General features: G+C 42.5%; 1 protein-coding gene across 1 annotated transcript in view; it reads right to left on the bottom strand.

The window, feature by feature from the left end:
* The window catches only part of CUBN (cubilin), a 280,069-nt gene that overhangs the window by 254,574 nt on the left and 8,266 nt on the right, over positions 1 to 17,229 (bottom strand). The window contains 8 exon segments of the mRNA XM_032622320.1: positions 1,210 to 1,305; positions 2,483 to 2,614; positions 4,949 to 5,111; positions 6,068 to 6,194; positions 12,534 to 12,637; positions 13,274 to 13,375; positions 15,892 to 15,930; positions 16,485 to 16,580. Coding sequence (XP_032478211.1) covers positions 1,210 to 1,305; positions 2,483 to 2,614; positions 4,949 to 5,111; positions 6,068 to 6,194; positions 12,534 to 12,637; positions 13,274 to 13,375; positions 15,892 to 15,930; positions 16,485 to 16,580 — 859 coding nt within the window.

The raw sequence follows: 17,229 nt of genomic DNA, 5'->3' as shown, positions 1-17,229 counted from the left end.
CATATATGTGGTATGACAAGTTAGCAAAAGTAAAAGTGGTATTTTGAAATAACGAGAGATATGATACGTTATCAATAAATGGAGTGGGGGTCACCTATTTGGACAAAAATATCAAATTAGACCTCTATTTGACACTATAGATAAAAACAAATCTTCAAAAGATCAAAGATTTTAATATTAAAAATAAATGAGAGTACATGTACTTGACTATTTTTAAAGAGTTTGGTAGGGAAGACCAAATTCTCAGAGGAAAGACCCCAAAAGAAAACATCTACCTTTTTGACTACATAAAAATTTTAAACTTCTAAATAGAAAATACAACCAAAAAATTAAAATAAAAACAACATCCAGGAAAAGTACATGTAAAACATAAGATAGATAATGAGATAATATCCTCATAGTACCTAATGAAATTTTACAAATCAGTAAGAAAGCAGATGAACAAAGGACATGAAAGAAAAGTTTTAAAGGGCCAGTAAATATCTAAAAAGTATTCATTATGAATTATTAGTAATCAGAAAGTTTTTTGATTTAATCAAAATTAAAATAACGAGAAGGCAATTTTTGCCTATAAAATGGACCAAAACGAAAACTAGCAATAGTACCCATTATTGTCAAGGGTGGGGTAAATGTATATTTTCACACACTGTTAAGGAGCGTATAAACTGATACATTTTCTGGGAGAAAATTTAGTAATATGTATGTATTTTTTTAAATTGTAGGAGGTGAAGCTTCTTTTATGCAGCACAGGAGACCGTGTTGGTTTTCACCCTAGATCCATTTGCCCCTCCTTAGTAGTGAACTCCTTATTTTAACTGGGGGCATGGGCACCTGAAATAAAGATCACATTTCCCAGCTTCCCTTGCAGCCAGGCTCAGTGGAGCCAAAGGCCCAGAAAGGGGAGTCCTTAAAGAGAGCTGACAGGTCCTCCTTCCTCCTTTTCTCCTTCCTGCTGGAATACAGTCATGCAAGTATCAGCTGGCTTAATTATCTTGGGAAATAATTGCAAAAATTAGAGCAGATAATAAAAGAGCATAGCCTATTGCATTTTTAAAAATCCAAATATATAGTTTTAGAACATGGATTAATTTTTGGTTTGAAGACCAAAGTAAGAATTTTGAAAACAGAGGATTTTGATTTTAAAATGTTGATTTGCTTTAGAAGGTCATATTAAAATACCCCAAACCAGAGGGAGAGATGAGTCATTACCCAGAACCAAGGAGCATGACGCGAGTGGGTGGCAGCCTCCGTTATTGACCGAGCAGAGGTCTATGAGGGTGCAGACTCTTCCGTCGCCCTGGTACCCTGATCACAGCAAGAGCAGGGGCATGAAAAGCAACGTCAGGAATATGCAAGAAGAATCCCAATCTGAGAATCAAATATCACAGGAACCAGACCAACCACAGATCTTCCACCATCAAAACAGAAGATGTAAATGTAATATGTCATAAATAAAATTCCATAGTTAAGAAAATGGACAGGGACTTCCCTGGTGGCGCAATGGATAAGACTCCAGACTACCAATACAAGGGGCCTGGGTTCAATCCTTGGTCAGGGAACTAGATGCCACACACGTCTCAACTAATAGTTCGCATGCCATGACTAAGAAGCTGGAGAGCCGCAACTAAGGAGCCCACCTGCCACAAATAAGGAGCTCACGTGCCGCAACTCAGGAGGCCTGAAGCCACAACTAAGGAGCCCACGAGCCACAACTAAGACCCAGTGCAACCAAATAAATAAATAAAATAATAAATAAATATTAAAAAAATAAAATGGACAACAAGAATTAGGAACCTGATTTCAGAAACAACATTCAGGGTTGTTTCTAATGACACAAATAAAACTAAAAAGACAAATGAAACTACTGGGAGACTTAGAAAGTGCTGACACTAAGGAAGTTGACATTTTTTAATTACAGTGACTTTGAAGATCTTGGAGCTGAATTATTCTACAAGTCCAAAGTACTGTTATTTCATGTTAATAAAACATACAGGGTTTCAGTTTACCCCTTAGAACTCCCTGAACTTCTTGGATAGTAACTCAGTTTAGATTAGAGAATAGGAGTCATGACTTCTTTCCAGAAGAGAAGGGAAATTCACATGTATGATATGCCTACTATTATGTCTGTTATTAAGTAAACTTTATATGGAAAACATCTCATGAGTTCATTATATTAATAAATTATTTGTGGTAACAATACGTCTGTGATCCATAGAGAAAATCTGTCAAGTTCCGCATTATCTCAAGAGGCTATTTCACAGTTTGTAAAGGCTTATTGTTTTCCATTGATATTCAAAATATGTTTTATTTCTTTCTTATAACATAGCTGAACTAATGTGCCCTGGATCCATAAGTTAAGTAAAACTTTTTGCACTATTCAGTTTGTCTCCTTAGACATAAGTCATATTTACAACGGAACACAAGAGACTGTTTCCAAATGCATGTTTTGCCTGTAAGGGTATCAGGAAATTTGGTGTAGCACCTGGTGGACAGGGATGACAGTGGTAAGATCCAGGTGTGTTTATACACTCAACAGGTGGAGCCACAGAACAACCGCCATTGCTTATCTCACATTCATTGATATCTTCACAAATGTATCCATTTCCTTGCCAGCCTAGAAAAACAGGTTTGAAAAGTTAGCTCTTCAATAGTTAAAAACACACGAAAACCTGCTTAACTGTGTAAGGAACCACTGATTAAAATGAGATATACTCTACCTATCAGACTGGCAAAAATTGTTTTAAATACTTACGATCAAATTCCGGCAAAGAGGTGGGCACATGGGGTAGTCTTACGTGCTGTTAGTCAGAAGTTAAATTAATAAATCCTATTGGGAAAGAGATCTAGGAGTATTCATTTAAAATTTTTAAATACGTACCTTTTGACTAACAATTCCACTTCTTAAAACTTATTCTGCAATGATAAAACTATCAGTACATAAAGATGTAGGTAAGCTGGTATCTACTGCAGCATTGTTTAATGGGAAAAAAAACTCTCAATGGTCTATAGGAGCATAGCTGAAAATATTATGACTCATCTATACCACTGGATGCTAAAAGCTATTTTAATAATATGTGCACACACATTGAAAGAATTTTCCCTTATGTATTTTAATTGAAAATACCAAATTTTAGAAATATATGCAGAGCTGTGATCCCAGTTTGGGGAAAGAATTGTTTTTAAACCTACATATAGGTCTGTGTGTTTGTATGAGTGAAGGAAAAGGCAGAAGAGGAGAGAAACAGTTGCTAAGAGTGGTCTCATCAGGAGAAGGGGCTTGAAGAAGGAAGGGATTATTATCGTGTTACTTGAGACACAGCTGTTTTATTCAACTGTTGAGTTTTATTACTCAATTGAAATGATTTAAAATTATAAGAATTTTAAAAACATTTTAAATCCTTTAAAATATTTATTTTCTTTGATCTAAGTAGGGACCCCTTCTAAAAATCTACCTAAGAAAATTATCATATTTGTGGGTGAATAATTGAATGCATAGAAAAAAGCTGGAAGGAAACACGTTCAAACATTAGTGGTGGTTCTGAGTGATGACTATTTTTTTTTCTGTTGTTTTTTTTTCATAATTTTATAGTTTCTTCATATTTTTTAAGAGCATACATTGCTTTGATATTCAGGGAAAACTAAGGTGACTGACAGGAAAACAAAAAGTTTGTGTTTCTCTTTTTCCTCTCCAACAATGAAAAGAAAAATGTAAGAACACCTTTGCCCAGGTTATACTTTAAATGATTTACTTCTCTGATTTCTAGTTTTTAAAGACTGTCATTGGCAAATTACTTTCAAGAACATGATTATTTGCACAGTTTGCTTGCCCCTGAGAACTAAGAAGGAAAAGGTCTTGACGTGTTTTCTTCGGTGTCTTTCTAGTTGTACAAGATCTAAACGTGTAAGATGAAGAAAGTCACTAAACCAGACATTGCTAAGTGAACCAACAGGCATGTGAGATTCCCTGGCAAGGGAGGATAAGGGAGAACCCAGCAGCTCAGCTCTCACCAAGGGCCAAGCAGACCTGGGTTTGGATCCTGACTGAGGCTAAGCTCTTACATCTTGGGCAAGTTATTTACCTTCTCTGAGGTCCAAGTTCTTACATTTCGAAATGGGAATACTACTAATTCCTACCGTTTCTTGTTTCTGTTGTAGCTGCATGAATTAGAAATTGCCTAGCACAGTGCCTTAATGACATTCTCACAAGGAATAGCTGCAGTTATTATATTCTTCTTGGGTTCCGCTTTCTAAGAACACCCAAGGAGTGCAGACGGGCCTTGTAAACTCTCTGGGGTCTGGTCGATCGCTTACCAGTGCACCCAGATCAGTGCTCAGCTCACAGTAGGTGCTCTGCAAGCATGCCTTGAAGGGAGGATGGTGATCTCACAGTAAGAAATGAAGCTTTGACTCAAACCCAGGCAGTCTCTGAGCCCTGAGTCCACATTCTCAGGGACCTCCCCTGGAGGTTCGGTCTCTCTGGGTCTGTGATGGAGCTGGACGACCCTATTTACAGCCAGGCCCCAGGGTCTTCTAACGACACACCCAGTTGAGGACTACTGGACTCCAGTGAACAGTCAGAGTTCAGTTTGCCCAAGTCTACAATCATCTGGTTCATATGAAACGTGGGACCAGAGCACGTGTCTTTTGATCTCAAGTCTAATCAGTTCACAGTCATAGCAACCAAATGTTTGACCTCCCGAACTCTATGGCTAACGCTGGCCCCGAGATCTGACTCCGGCACACTTTGGGACAAACCCCCCATTTCTTCTGTTGAATTGCCGCAGCAGTAAGATGGCCTGGAGCGGGCTTTAGTGCATCAGGACATGAAACTGGATTGGAAGCCGTCCTGAAGACGGCTTTCTTATCCCTCGGCAGTGGAAGGAACTTGGTTCTGGCGTTCTGCCTGGCTGCCAGGCATCTCTGGCCGGGTGGGGACACGTCCACATACCTGCGGGACAGGCGCCACAATAGAAGGAGCCCGGCGTGTTGAAACACTGCACAAGCGCTGAGCAGGGCGGCGGCCAGAGGCTGCACTCGTCTCTGTCCAGCGTGCAGGCCATGCTGTTCGACGGGGCCGTCCACCCGGCATCGCAGAGGCAGCTGTACTTGGGCTGGCAGGACGACAAGGGTGTGAAGAAAAGCGATCAAGATAAATGAGCATGAAAAGCCTTTGAAAATCTCACCGAGCGCACAGCTGATTTTTCCTCTAACGTTCATTTCCATGAGGCCAATCGAGTGGCTTCTCTTTTTCTTCCCATATGATTAAGCATTTAGACCAGACCATGAAAAAAAGAGAAACGGCTTTATTTTAGAATAAGGGAAACCTGTCATTTGCCCCAGAGATGCCTGGGAAAGAGTAACAACAATCAAGAGCTGTAAGTCAATATAATTAAAGTCAATCAACTCAGCCTGCCCTGCTTTTAGAGGGGAAAACACCCAGGTAGGCACAGACCTTGGAAAGTCGATTCTGTTTGTTTCCTTTTTGAAGGTTCCACCCACCACCACCCCTCCCACCACGGCTGGAAGGGAACCATTTTCCATCACATGGGCAGAAAAAAATAGAACTAAAAATAAAGACCGGAAGGTCTCCAGCAAGGCCAAGTGGGCCAGGGCTGGGCGACCTTGAAGGCCAGGAGTCAAGGTCGCCAGGACCCAGAGCACAGGGGATGCTCAGGGAAGTGGAGTCTGCAGCAGTTACAGGGGCTCAGGGGCCAGAAAAATCCAGACTCCTTCAAATGGTTGCAAACAAGGGCAGGCCTTTTGCGTTGCCATGTCTTGTCAACGTTAAAACTCACAAGGCCAAGAGAAGGTCATGCCTCACAGGGAGATTCACGGACGAATCATAAAAAAAAAAGCGCTCGGATTTATATAATGAAATCAACCTCTGGGTCCCGTTTTCTGTTTACTTATAGACAACGGTCACAACCTTCCTCATCTGAGGCCGGCTTAAGGGCAGGGCGTGGCTCCCCTCTGCAGCCCCACAGGGTCCAGCTTGTACACAGCTACGCAGAGCGAGGAACTAATACCCAGGCCTCTCCCGAGGGGTCCCACTCCGGAAGACACCCACCTCTCCAGCCTGCACTCGGACCAGATCCTCGCAGATGCCGTGGACACAGCGCACCTGGGAACCCCCCTCACAGTCATCGTATTTGGATGCACACTGGGGGCCGTGGGTCTCAGGCGAGCAGAGACAACTGTTGGTCACACAGAGCACAACGTCAGGACCTGTTTCTTAGCATCAATAAAAAAAATAGCAGTAATTCCGATTGCAGGTCAGTGATCTTCACGTGGAATCATAAACCAGCAAACCAGACTTACTGGCTGGCGTCTTGGGAGAAAATCCGTGCGCTTCTTTAAGTGGCAGATTGAGTAAACGTGTTATCATCTCAAATATGGGGTGAGAGGGCACAACTACCACTATAAATTCTTCTGCTATTAGGTCATCAAACAGTGCTTTCAAAGGTCAGCCATCTATAAACTAAGGGGGACGGAGTTCATCAGGACGGTAAAGGGAGAGATCATCGCAGCCGTTCACAGGCCATCCAGCTGGGCACGCCAGTAAGCACAGGTGACCTTGACTGAATGGATAAATTCTCGAATATTCTCTAGGCTTGCATAACCTCACGGACAGTGGTATATCCACATCTCAGAGTCTATGATGACGATGATTATGCTACAAGGGCAACACTTGTATCCATAAGACAGGAGTTAACATAGTAACATTTCTTTCATTGTCACATTGTAACTCACAAGATGTAATTATCACATATTACCTAAACTAGCCGTGGCAACATAGTAACATTTCTTTCATTGTCACATTGTAACTCACAAGATGTAATTATCACATATTACCTAAACTAGCCGTGGCTGTTTTGTCATGAGATTTCAGTTCAGTAAGAATCAAATAAGCAAAGTCGTTTTAAGCTATCGTAATCTTGAAGTTGCTGAGTTAGTTTTATATCTGTCCTGCAGCTTCAGAGGGAATATGGACGGTGTGAGATGGCTGGGGGAAGTGGGTGGGGGAGGTAGAGGAATCACTGAGCTACACTTCTTTACACACGTCTGAGCACAGCTGATGGAGCAAGAGCCAGGCCCGCAGGGCACTGTTTGCCTGACTTGAGCCATGCTGGCCATTGGGGCCGAGGGCAGAGTCAAGGTACGAGGAGGACCTGTGTGGCCATGGACCGTGAACTAGTTTCTGAGTGTTCTGGAAAAGGAGCCGCTCTACCTGGTAAAGAAGCTTTTTTTTTTTTTTTTTTGCAGTACGCGGGCCTCTCACCGTTGTGGAACACAGGCTCCAGAAGCGCAGGCTCAGTGGCCATGGCTCACGGGCCCAGCCACTCCGCAGCATGTGGCATCTTCCCGGACCAGGGCACGAACCCGCGTTCCCTGCATCGGCAGGCGGACTCTCAACCACTGCGCCACCAGGGAAGCCCTAAAGAACCTCTTTTAACGATACGTGCTGAGGCACAAAGAGCTCAGCTGATGTCCATGGATAAAAACAAATGTGTGATTGGCAGTGAGGGAAAGGGGAGCTTGGTTGTTGGAGAAGCTCTAGGAGCCACACTCTGGGCACAGAACTCTGGGTAGCCGTGGAGGCCCCAGAAACAACTGCTGTGGTGGCACCTTCGAGTGGGTTCTAAGGAAGAAAGAGACCAACGAATGTGGCCGGAGATGGAAAGTAATAAGAGTATGGTGAATACCATTCAGGCACTCACATGTGGGGCTGCCAGACCTAGCAAATAAAGATACAGGATGCCTGGTTTAAAATTTGAATTTCAGATAAATACTTTTTTGGTATAAGTATGTCCCATGCAATTTGCAACATCAATATACAATTCTGTAAAACCTGTTCCATTAATAAATTACATTTCTGAGCATTCCAAGGTTGCCTTTCTCATTAAGGTCATAGCTTGATAGCAATACATGATTAAACTTCAAAAGAAATTCAATTATTCATTCCTTACCCATAGCTATTTATCTTCTTCTCATCTCTCTTCTTCCACACTCCCCCTCTCATATTCTCTTCCCTTTCCTCTTCACTCTCCCAGCCTTACACAGAATATTCTTTCAGACAATTTAATTAGACTCTTGGAGACGGCAGGACTTTGGACCATCTCTTGCACACATTTGAGGATCTGATCCAGGTGGCTTCCTGGCTAAAAGTTTATCTTACCAGCACCTCCACCCACCAAAAGAAAATTTTTTTAATCTTTAAACCAACTATTACTAGCTTTCTGAGTCTGTGATGTATGAGAAGCCTGAGTATTCAGGAACCCATGGGACAAGACTGCCTAGGTCCTGACCCTTCCTGTTAACTCTTCACCTTAGACCATGTAATAATAACTCCGTCTCCCTCTGTTTCTTGTACAATATAAGTGCCAATCTATGAACACTATTTTCACCTTGGGGTCTAAAGGCATTTTCCTGTAGGAAGTGCTCAGGAAACTGTGCATTTATCTTATCACTAAGTGCTTTACTATTGGAAAAGGACTTGAAATTTGAGAAAAGATGCAGTTAAATCCTCTCTCTTCCTTCTCCCTTGCTACTGTCATTTGGAGAAGAGTATATTTTCATCCTACAGCACTTCCCTAATGAGCTACAAAGTACACTTCTTTCATTAAGTTTAGATAACACGAGGAGAAGAAGAAAGCCTAAGGGGAGGAAGGAAGCCAAATACAAGAGCAATTTCCTTACTATGATCCTCAAAGACAAGTATTTTTAATCCCATTTTATTGGCAAGGTTCAAATTGCCCAAGGCACAGAATTAGCAATTGGCAGAAGATGAATTAAAACGTAGGTCAGTGTTATCCCTGTACTATTGTTTTTCCACATCGCATTCCCATGTTCTGAAAGGGACAGTTAGTTGAAGACTTTCCATTTTTACATGTCTTTTTAACATAACAGTGTTTGCATGTAAAATGTATATTCTCAAGGTGTCTGGATACACCCTTAAGGTAAAAGAGTAGTGAATTATATGCCTCCCTGAAGAAGTCACTTTTGTAATGACCTTCTATTGCTGATTTGGTCCCAGCAGAAAAAAAACTAGGCTTTTCCATCTTCAAAAACACTGCAAGTGCATTTGGCAGGTGAGACGAGGTCACATATATTTTCATGGTCATAGTTTAACTTGTGCTAGATTCCGTGGTTCAATATTAATATAACTGACTAACTAAAAGAGGTAATACGTTTAATACTTAACTATAATCTGAGCTAAAACCAGATGATCCTCCATCATAAGCTCTGCCTGTTTTAAAATCTACCAGTGATAAGAATGGAAATAAGTAAAATAAAATATGGTAAACACCATTGTGTTCTTGGAGAAAAAACAAAAAACTCAACTTTTTTTTTTGCCCTAGAAAGCCTTCTAGATCTGAGCCTGAAGTATATAACATGCACCATCCATGCATGGCAAATGTGGATCCCACGGACTGTCTTAAACCCATAGTCAGCAGGGAACAACAGGAATCACTTCTTCAGAATAAAGAGGCAATAACAGTATTGAGAACTGGCAAAATATTACCTGTTAGCTGTCTGAGAGCTTGTGACAAGACCACGAGCCACAGGAGTCGGGGAAACTGATGATGGTTTTTCCTGCTCTACTTTCATTACTCCAAGAAAGAATTTTTACCAGAAACTTTTCTGTGAAATGGGGCTTCCAATGAATTAGTATTTGCATAGCGCTTTGTCTTTCAAAGGTCTTTATAATTAAAAGTTATTAATCCTCGTAAATAAAGACTCCTTTGTCTCCCTCAAGTGAGTGGGCTCTAAGAGTCAGAGACTGGAGAGGCCTGCAAATCCAGAGCAAACCCTGCTCACCACAGACACATGTCTGCACACCCAGATTATCCAACAGGGTCTCAAGCTTGCCTTCATCCACTGCCCACAGAAGTTTCCAGAAGGGGCTTCTAGTCTCAGGGAAGCTACTGATTAACAAGGATTTCACCTCACGTAATCAGTAGAACTCGAGAAAATATCTAAAGGATCTTTGTTTCATTCCACATAGATTCCACAGAGCAAGCGTTTAATCTTATGCTCATGTGTATTTTTCGATATATGCTCTTTTATTCCTTCAGAAAGACTTCATCATATGCCTGAACGAGAGTATTTAGGTCACAGATAATCAACTGGAATTCGTGAGGCTTCATAAAGCATCCCCACAGCAAGAAGAAACCAGATGGACGTGCTGTGCTCCCTAGCGTACTCCAGCAACGCTATGAAGGGCAGAAACTAGAAACCAAAACCATTCCCAGGGTCAGCACAATCAGGCCCTGGGCTTTCTTTGATAGGGCGGTGCAAGAGAAAATAATTCAGTGCTGCCCTATCAAGCTGGATCTGCCAGTTAGGCAGCTCTCAACAAATACAATGGCCCGCCCTCCCTCCCTCTCTCCCTCTCTCTCTCTCTCTCTCTCTCTCTCTCTCTCTCTCTCTCTCTCTCTCTCTCTCTCCTCTCTCTGTCTCTCTCCCCCTCCCTCCCTCCCTCCTTCTCGTTTGTATCTGGAAAAATTAACCTCTGACATGCAGCAAATATTTGTGTTAAAATTTTTCTTTTCTTTTCCATTTTGCAGGGGTAGAAATACAAGTTTGTCCTGGGGGGGGAAACGATTTTGGCTTCGTCTACGGGGCTCCCCTCCCTGCTGCACGCACTTGTTACTGTGTTGACTTGCAAGACTCCAGGAGACAGTGATGATAACACAAGACCAAGAGTGAGAACTAAGCTCCAGGACATTCCTCAATAACCGGAAGGCGGGACGATCCGATCCGTGCTAGGAGTCATTTGCCACTGATATCTGCAAGCAGCAATTCTCCTTGATAAATGCCCATAAACAGAAATGAGGAGATAATGCTTTCAAGGCAATGAAAGATTAGACCTGCATTCTGGATCTGGCCCAAGCTTGAATGTTTATAAAAGCAGGGATCAGGGGGTTCCTTTAAATGAGAAACAAAATCCAGAGAGCAAAAGGCTCTTTAATGATGTCATAGTTCATTTACATCACAGGCGGTACAATGTGCGTGACATTTAAACGCACAGACACATCCACCAGGAGCCTGAATGAGTTAAGTCTGTAACTTGCAATGAGCAAAAATTTTTAACATCAGGTCAAAAGAACAAAAGGATCAACTAAATGAAAAAGAGGAAGATTGTGGTTGCTCTTTGAGAAAATCGTGTGTTGACAGATGACAAGGCCAAAACCAAAATTACTGTGCTCATTTTTGCTGGAAAGGTCAGAATGGATTGTTACAAGGGAATTGAAGAACAAGACATCAGGGACACTAGCGAGAGAGTAAATAATTGCTCTTTACTCCAGTGAGGTCACACCCAGAGATTCTGTCATAACAGAACCAGTTTCTTTATCTTTCAATAATCACAGAATATAGGAGATCCACCAAACTATAGGGAAAGATAATGTCTAGAGGTTTGAGGTTTTTTTAAAGTGATTTTTAAGAAACTACAGAAACCGTGTGGCATTGATCTGCCGTACATGTTTGGACTTGATTATTTAACAAGACCCTGCATCAGCCAGTGTAGCTTTAAAGACCAATATTCCTAGAGTTTGATGGGAACACGGACGCATCGGCATGCCTAAGTCGGCTTCGTAAGGGAAGGGAAGTTTTCCTGCAGAGGGCGGTGCCCAAGTGGAGCACAATGCTGCAGACGAGCCATGTGACAGAGGCGATCAGAAGAGGAGATGGGGGAGGCCTGACGATTGTGCTGAGGGCCTGATGGCCAACTGAAGAAAGACAGTGAGCGCTAACCGTGTGAAGAAAACCTCGGTTCAATCTCTGCTCTGGTTACGGCTAACACTGCACTTAGCGCTTGAATGGAGATGTCCTGGTGTGATCTGTCAGCTCTCCGCTCTGTGGAATGAGGGCAGCATGGGCTCGCTGGTATGCGGGGGCTTGGGGGGGGGTCCCTCCCTCCCTCCCTCTTCTACGTAAGGCTCCTCAGTGGCTGCCGCTTTGATGCTGTGACTCCTACTAACCCTTCAGCCTCATCTTGCCCCGGGCCATCCTCACTCTACCCCAGCCATGGTGGCCTCCTTCCCGTTCCTCAGAGATTCCAGAGAAAGAATTTCTTCATGGGGTGAGAGCTGAGGTCACACAAGCTTTCTTCCATCTAAGTAAATAGCTATGTGTATGTTCAATGAGCACCACATGACTTCCCCAGGGAGCACCTAATTTTGCTGGTAATACAGATACTTAATCTTGGACACTTTTAACCAGGGGATGTCTTAGTCCTTAAAAAACACACCCTAATATTTTTTTTAAAAAACAGAAAAACAGGCAAAAGTGACAGTTTTGAGCTAAAGCTTTAAGAGACTTTACATATTTCTGTTTAACTCTCTGGGGGCTTTTGACCTTGGCCATGAGAAGGACATTTCTCAGGCAGCTGGGACACCTCCAGCCCACACCTAAGAATGAGACCTGCAGACCAAACCGAAATGAGGTAGAGCCACCGTGGCTGATATGCAGACCTGTGAGTATGAAAAATAAATACTTATTGGGTTTAAAAAAAAAAAAAAAAAAGGTACCTGTAACTTCCTGCTGTATTTATACACGTGGCTCCATTCTGGCAGCCCAAGGGTGTTCCTGAGTAAATCTCACATTCGTTAACGTCAACGGAGCACAGAGGACCCTGCGTTCAGACAAAGAACAAAGTCAGGTGTCGCAGGTCGCAGAGGCATCCGGGGCCAGTCTTCACAGGACACGATGAAGGATTTAAACACGGACAGGAAAGAAATCCTCGGTCGAGCCAAATACATTAAAATTGAGCCTGATCTCCAGTCATCCTTCCCCTGGAACTCAGGTATGGCCCACCAGAGACAAAGAGCCCTTCGCGGATCACACCAGTCACACGAGAAGCATCCTTATACAGGCTAACCCTCATTTCACTATGGAGCTCTGCCTGGGAATAGTCAATGCACATGTCAGGAACATTTTCATCATTAATAGAAAAGGGCAGGAAAATGTACAGGCTATATCAAGATTTGTTCGGTACTTTCAAGGCTGAACAATTTCAATTCATGCTAGCCAGAATAACATGTAGTATCCAACCCAGTGAACCCTCCTTGAGATGGCTTAGTACTCAGTGGGTGACAGAATCACGCCCGCCGCTGTTTGGATGTTGGCGTACATGGTGTCATTCATTCTGATTCAGGAGACCACAGAATCCTAGAAACCTTGGATGGAGAATTAAACATGTCTGAAGGACTCCAAGGAAACAACTGATGCTGACTCACCATCATTTTTAACCAAAGACCGAGTGACTCACCTTCCACTGTGAGGGGCAGATACAGAAAAAGGAATCCTGGAGATTGAGACAGGTTCCGCCGTGCTGGCACGGATTGCTGCTGCAGACCTTTCTGTCGTGTGTCTGAAACAAAGACAGGGTGGTCAGCGAGACAATCGTGCTTTCCGTGTTTCAGAGCGGGTATGTATATAAAACGACACTTTACTCCTGATCAGTGGAGGGTCTTCCTCCAGACTTTCAATCCATTCCTTAAATTCTTCTTCATATCAACTCTCTTATGAAAAAACAAAGCATTTGATATCATCAGTCCTATTCACATTCCTTCACTATTAACATGCATTTAACCAGGGATGGGATGAGGCATGAGTGGCAGGCGAGGGTTCTCACTCTACTCCTTGGAAAAGCATTGTTCACCTGACAAACGTATGTTGGTGGACACGGGTCCAGATTTCAGCCGTGGGAGTCACATGGACGTTTCTCTTGTTCCGGTTCTGTTGCTGTTGTTCTTATCTCTGGTGCCTCCAGATAAGCATTTGAAATACGATCATCTTTTGCTGCCGCCCCTCCTCCCCTGGGTTAAGATAACTGAACTCTTTTCACTCCAGGACCCTTTATTGGAAATGTGGCCTGTGGTTTAGATACACCCTCCAGTCTCGTGCTCACATGACTGCTTTCAGACCAGAGTCACAGACAGACCTGCCTTTGTCTATAGAACCTGGGGAATCTTAGCCTATGTCAGCTACCAGTTCCAGTCTTGTAAGATTTGTAATGCCTTTGGGGGCAGAGGAAACTTCTTTAGAGAGGACAAGTGATTATGCAAGGAAAGCTATCCTGTTAATTTCACCTAATCTTTGTCTAATTCTGTTTTAAAGATTAAAATAGGGGCAAATTATTCTTCACATTAAAAAAAAATATTTGGTGACTCAGAGAAAATGAAGTCTGTTCCCTCCGTTTGCAGATGAAACTCAGAGCAGAGGATGGCAGGCTGACTCAGTACCATTTAGTGCAAAGCCCATTCTCTCTCCACCTTTGTAACAAGTCAGGTGCCCATACATTTGGGGGTCTCTTTCTGGGCTCTGTTTTCTTCCATTATTCTGTCTATCTTTGTGCCAGTACCACAATTAGCTCTGTTCATCACAGGATACTATTAAAAATTAACCACAAACTCACTTAGAGTTTTTTTTCTGGCATACAAGACAACGCTGAGGATTAAAAACTCAAAAGCCCACGGGGGCCCAGCAGGAAGTGGAATCCGCAAGCAGTCAGGAGGAAGACAATAGGGAACTCGGGGGACTGTGGTGCCCAGAGCGCACTTGCCCCATCCAAAGGCATGCAGGCACTTCCATTCCTAAATCATTAAAAGCTCTTCCCGGGGGGATGGGCAGAGGGAGGACAGTCTGAGCTAATTGGACCATGGCCTCCAGTTCTTGACCTTTGGTGGGAATGAAGAAGCACTCTAGGAGACTGAAAACTCTCGTGCTGTGCCGTGCTCATTTCTAATTCCTCAGCTACTCCATAAAAAGATAAAGGCTGAAAGGGCAATTTATTACCAAAGCCAGCAAAAAGAATACATGAACTTGTTCACCAAATGTAAAACACCAAAATAGAGGACAACATTTGAAGCATAATCAAAAACAGACCAACAATATTAGAGCAGGGATTCTTAACCTGGAATTCCCTTGCTTCTTTTCAAAATTTAAAATATGGAGACCTTCTATGCATTTCTCTGTGTGGAAGCTTACAGCTCCCATGAAAGTCTCAAAAATGTCAGCTCCCTACAAAAGGGATAAGAAGTCTAAAATCACAAGGACTAGTTTACAAGCATGTAGTAAAGTTATGGAAGGTTTATTCTAATCAATTGTTCAGATTTAATTACCAGCAAATATACTTTGAAGAAGGTTTGGAATATTTTGAGATACATCCTAGACTTCTAAGTTTAACGTTAGAGAAAATGTAAGGCCTTGGAAAACCGAGGCCTGGATGCCTGAATCGGCAAGTTGGGTGGTCGCTAGCTGACCAGCTTCAGCCTAAAGTTGCACGGTTAAAAAGCACCCGCAGAAGAGGCAGAGCACATGGACGGCTAAACTTAGAGTCAGAGGACTTCACATGCCCAGCGACCTTCATCTCTCTGAGGCTCACTTTGCTTCATCTGTGTCCTGGGAAGCATGACTTGTGATGAGAATTAAATGAACTGATTTACAAAACAGAGAGTCACAGATGTAGAAAACAATCTTACGGATACCAGGAGGAAAAGGTGGGGGGAGAGATAAATTGGGAGATTGGGATTGGCATAGACACACTACTATATAGAAGACAGATAACTAATAAGGACCTACCGTAGAGCACAAGGAACTCTACTCAATACTCTGTAATGACCTATATGGGAAAAGAATCTGAAAAAGAGTGGATATATGTAGATGCATAACTGAGTCACGTTGCTGTACAGCAGAGACTAACAGAGCATTGTACATCAACTACACTCCCAAACAAATTTTTTAAATTGTGATGAGAATTAAATCATGGGAAAAGCAAAGTCCTTGATATTGATTCTCCATCCACCTTAAGAATACCAGCTCCATCAATGATTCTAGTGTATTTTCAATGAAAGATGTTGGCTATCTAGTAGTTACGGGACTTACCTGCTGTAACCTTTGAAATTTTCTCTCAAGATCCACGAGCTAGCAGTGGGGAGGAGAAAACATCCGTTAGCTGGTTCAAAGGCACGTCACATATAATGTTAGCCTGTGACATATTTTCCTAATACCTTCTGCTGCGGACTTACTTTATCTGTTTGTTCCTTTTCTTATTGCCTTTTCCCTACTCTTTTCTCTCCCCTCCAGGCTTCCCTTCCTTCCTACTCTCTTCCATGGCATGCATTTTTTTTTTTTTTTTTTTTAAGAAGTACAACCCAATGATAAGTTGTTTCGTTGATTTTCTGTGCATGGTGACTCTGGGAATTTTCCTAAGTGACAGTGATCCATCCACCTTGTGCTATCAGCACGTGAGCAAAGCCGACTTATACCACAAGCTCTGGTCACAGAATTTCCAACCGCGGTCTATCACCACCTCTACACCCTCTACTAGAGCTGCGTCATTTAACCAAAAAGCCCATGATCACAACACTACATTTCTAAAGAGGATACACATTTGGTATATCTTCTGAAAAAGAATTATTTACAAAGTTGAATTAAGGAGAACCCATTTGCTCTGAGGGTGGGGAGGTCAGACTCACCTTGGAATCGAGCTGGTGGATTTGACTGGAAATATTCTGAGGCAGACCAACTGCACCTCTTTTTAAGTTCGTAATATCATCTTTGTTTTCCTGGATCTAATTTTAAAAAGGAGGAGAAGTAAAAGGAGGAGGAAGAGAACGCTAGTGAAAGAATCATGTATATAAGAATAACATTTTTAAAATTTGAGTAGTATATTCTATTTTAAGCCCCGAGGTCTTGCCCATTATTAGAAAAACCAGAACAATGCCACGTATAATAAACATTGGACTAAAATGGCCGTGGCGTAATTCCATTTACCCTTTCAGTGACAATATATCAAGGAATTTTCCATCTGCATATTTTCCCTTTAGAATGCATGTAAAGAGGCCTGGCTTGGAATGAGACTGTTCAGGTTTTAAATCTTGGCTCAGCCATTTAATGTATGTCCTTGGACGTGTGGCCGCAGAGTTCCTCTACCTCCCTTACTGAAGGGGTAATCGTAACGCCAACCTCACGGGGCAGCTGTGAGGGTTAGATGAGACAACGCACATAAAGTGCCGAGCACAGTGGATAACCCATAATAAGCTCTAAATACCAACTTCTAACATTATGACGGATAGGCCTGCGTGATGTAGAAAATAATGAGCACTGAAAGCATTCAATAAGACAGGAGGATAACTGGCCAATTCTGTTGTGTGGCAAAAGTAAACTGGTCACATCTACCACTTTCTATGGTCCCCCTCCATCCTCAGTCCCCTTGTAAAG

The sequence above is a fragment of the Phocoena sinus genome, chromosome 2 (genome assembly GCF_008692025.1).
Source record: "Phocoena sinus isolate mPhoSin1 chromosome 2, mPhoSin1.pri, whole genome shotgun sequence".
Taxonomy (NCBI): Eukaryota; Metazoa; Chordata; class Mammalia; order Artiodactyla; family Phocoenidae; genus Phocoena; species Phocoena sinus.
Note: the sequence above shows the minus strand (reverse complement) of the source record. Positions and strands in the feature narration are given on the sequence as shown.